Here is a 3,444-nt window from a genome sequence, read left to right as displayed (position 1 = left end):
GGTGTACCTGATGTCCTCAATGGCTCCAACGTGTCCCCAGTGTCCCTGATGTCCTCGGTGTCCCCATGTCTTTAGTGTCCTCACATCTCCAGTGTCCTCGATGGCTCCAATGTGCCTCCAGTGTCCCTGATGTCCTCAGTGTCCCCATGTCTTTGGTGTCCTCACATCTCCAATGTCCTCAGTGTACCTGATGTCCTCGATGGCTCCAATGTGTCCCCAGTGTCCCTGATGTCCTCGGTGTCCCCATGTCTTTGGTGTACTCACATCTCCACTGTCCTCGATGGCTCCAATGTGTCCCCAGTGTCCCTGGTGTCCTTGGTGTCCCCATGTCTTTAGTGTCCTCGCATCTCCAGTGTCCTCGATGGCTCCAATGTGCCTCCAGTGTCCCTGATGTCCTCAGTGTCCCCATGTCTTTGGTGTCCTCACATCTCCAATGTCCTCAGTGTACCTGATGTCCTCGATGGCTCCAATGTGTCCCCAGTGTCCCTGATGTCCTCGGTGTCCCCATGTCATTGGTGTCCTCACGTCTCCAATGTCCCCAGTGTCCCTGGTGTCCCCACACCCCAGTGTCACCGCAGCAGGAAGCGCAGGCTGATGGGGGTGGCAGGTGCCAGCAGAGTGCGAGTCATGGGACGCACGGGGTCCTCCCCGGGCTCTGGCTGCACCTCGAACCGTAGCAGGATCTGGGGGGGACAAGGACAGGTGAGGGACACAAGGGGGGACAGCAGGGACACGTGAGGACACCAGGGACACTCACCTGTGCCAGTGCCATGTGCAGCTGCAGCTCGGCCAAGCGTCGCCCGACGCAGCTGCGAGGGCCCAGGCCGAAGGGCAGAGAGGCAAAGGGGTGTCCACAGGTGTCACTGGTGTCCTCAGGGGTGACCCCGCGGCACAGCCACCGCTCCGGGCGGAAGGTGTCAGGCGCAGAGAAGAAGTGGCTGTCACGGGAGGTGGCGTAGTGGCAGAGGGTGATGAGGGTCTGGGGGGACACAGGGGTCAGAGGGGACACCCTAGGGACAGCCTGGGACACCCAGGGCCCCCCCAGGTGTCCCCCCCTTACCTGACGTGGCACCAAGTAGTCACCGACGCGGATGTCGCGGTCAGGGATGACTCGAGCGTTGTCAGGAATGACAGGGTACAGCCTGGGGGGACACAGGTGTCACCTCCCTGGCCTTGGCCCTGACTGCATCCTCACCCCCAGCTTCATCGCCATCCCTGCCCCATCTCTGTCCCTGTCCCCATCTTCATCCCTTCCTTGTCCTCTCGCTGTCCTTGTCCCCATCCTCGACTCACTCCATCCATGTCCCCATCCCCATCTTCATCCCCACCATTCCCATATCCCTCCTCATCCCCATCCCTATCCCATTTCTATCTCCACCCCGGTCCCCATTTTCATCCACACCCCTGTCTCTACCTTCATCCACACCCCTCTTCCCATCCGTGTCCCCATGTCCTCATCCTTGTCCCCATGTCCCCATTCCCATGTCCTTTCCATGTCCCATTACCGTCCCTGTGTCCCCTTCCCCACATTCCCATCTCCCCATGTTCCTGTCCCATTCTCACGTCCCTCCCCATGTTCCTGTCCCATTCTCACGTCCCTCCCCATGTCCCTTTCACCTGAGCGTCTCCTTCACCACGGCCCGCAGCAGTGGCAGCTGTCGCAGCGCGGTGGCGGTGGCCGCGGCGGTGGCGCTGTCCATGGTGGCTCTGTCCGTGGTGGCTCTGTCCCCGCTGGGGACAGCGCTGGTGGCAGTGGCAGTCAGCAGCTCGCGGTGCAGGGCCACCTGCACCCCCGGGTGCCGTGCCAGCTCGTACAGACTCCAGGCCAGTGTGCTGGCCACCTGGGGACACAGGGACATCAGCGGGACCCTCGGGGACAACAGGGACCCCCGCGTGACCCGCATCCCCTCTCACCGTGTCCACCCCTGCCAGCAGCAGCTCGGTGACATTGCCGTAGATGCTGCTCAGAGGGAAGTGCTCCCTGGCCAGCAGGTCGGTGACACAAGTGTCCCCCTCGGGCGCTGTCCCTCGCGCGGCCACCGCGGCCAAGCGCTGGTCCACGTGTGTCTTGGCTGGGGACAATGACACCTTGTCAGTGTCACCGTGGCCAAGTGACAATCACGCCCAGCAGTGCCACCAGTGTCCCTGTGCTGTTCCCCTGTGGTGTCCTGTGTCCCCCCATGTTCCTCACTGAAGATGTCATCGTGGCCATGGGATGTCGTGGTGTCCCCCATGTCCCTCACTGAAGGTGTCACCGTGGCCATGGGACGTCATGGTGTCCCCGTGTCCCTCACTGAAGGTGTCACCGTGGCCACGGGACGTCGTGTTGTCCCCATGTCCCTTACTGAAGGTGTCACCGTGGCCATGGGATGTCATGGTGTCCCCCATGTCCCTCACTGAAGGTGTCATCGTGGCCATGGGACATCAGGGATGTCGTGTTGTCCCCCATGTCCCTCACTGAAGGTGTCACCGTGACTATGGGATATTGTGGTGTCCCCATGTCCCTCACTGAAGGTCAACATGTGTGTCACTAAGGCCATGGGACATCCCCCTGTCCCTGGTGGATGTCTCTGTGTCCCACTCGTGACCCCGTGGGATGTCTTGGTGTCCCTGTGGGATGGTCCCATGTCCTCGTGCGATGTCCTCATGTTGTCCCCCCATGACCTCATGTCCCCTCACCAAAGCTGGTCCCAGACACGGCCATGGGATGTCCCTGTGTCCCCAGGATGTCCCCATGCATCCCCCCATCCCCTGTCCCTCACCGAAGGCGAAGAGGTGGTCCCAGGCACGGCAGAACGCGTCCCATGGTGCGGGCACGAGGCGCAGGAGGGGCCGTGGCAGTGCCATCGTCACCAGCGTCAGGGCCAGCACTGCCCCCACACACTGGATCACCCCTTCGGTGGCCTCCGTGGCCTCAGGGTCCCTCCTGTCCCCCAGGCAGCCCAGGCGGGAGGAGAACAGGACCCAGGAGATGGCTGAGGAGACAGGGGGATGTTGGGGACACTGGGGACACTGGCACGTGGGGGACATAGGGGACAAGGCGAGCCCTGGGGACATGGGGAGCCCTTGGGGGTACTCAGCAAGCCTTGGGGGACACGTGGAAGGTCCCTGTGGGGCTTTCCCAGCCCTGAAGGTGTTTCAGGACTTCGAGGGGACATGGGGAGCTCAGGATGGGGGAAGGAGACACAGGAGGCCATTTGGGGGGATCCAGGGGTCCCTGGGGAGATCCAGCTCTCTCAGGGAGTCCCATCCATTTCCCATCATTTTGGGGGGATCCCTTTCACTCCCATCTCTTTCCCAGCCCTTTGGGTGAGGGTTTCCAGCCCGTTCCCAGCCCTTTGGGGGAGTCTCAAACCCTTGGGAGGGTTTCCAGCCCTTTCCCAGCCCTTTGGGGGAGTCTCAAAACTTTGGGAGGGATTCCAGCCCTTTCCCAGCCCTTTGGGG

At 62.1% G+C, this 3,444-nt stretch overlaps 1 protein-coding gene across 1 annotated transcript; it reads right to left on the bottom strand.

The window, feature by feature from the left end:
* Window positions 1–569: 569 nt before the first annotated feature.
* On the bottom strand, window positions 570–2,975 carry LOC103807649 (25-hydroxyvitamin D-1 alpha hydroxylase, mitochondrial; the record flags this gene model as incomplete). The annotated part of the gene is made up of 6 exons (XM_009080389.1): window positions 570–683; window positions 758–979; window positions 1,061–1,142; window positions 1,618–1,841; window positions 1,915–2,072; window positions 2,763–2,975. Coding segments are annotated over 6 exons (1,013 nt in total), but the record flags the coding sequence as incomplete, so codon positions are not given.
* Window positions 2,976–3,444: the final 469 nt, after the last annotated feature.

Source organism: Acanthisitta chloris, unplaced genomic scaffold (genome assembly GCF_000695815.1).
Source record: "Acanthisitta chloris isolate BGI_N310 unplaced genomic scaffold, ASM69581v1 scaffold29068, whole genome shotgun sequence".
Taxonomy (NCBI): domain Eukaryota; kingdom Metazoa; phylum Chordata; class Aves; order Passeriformes; family Acanthisittidae; genus Acanthisitta; species Acanthisitta chloris.
Note: the sequence above shows the minus strand (reverse complement) of the source record. Positions and strands in the feature narration are given on the sequence as shown.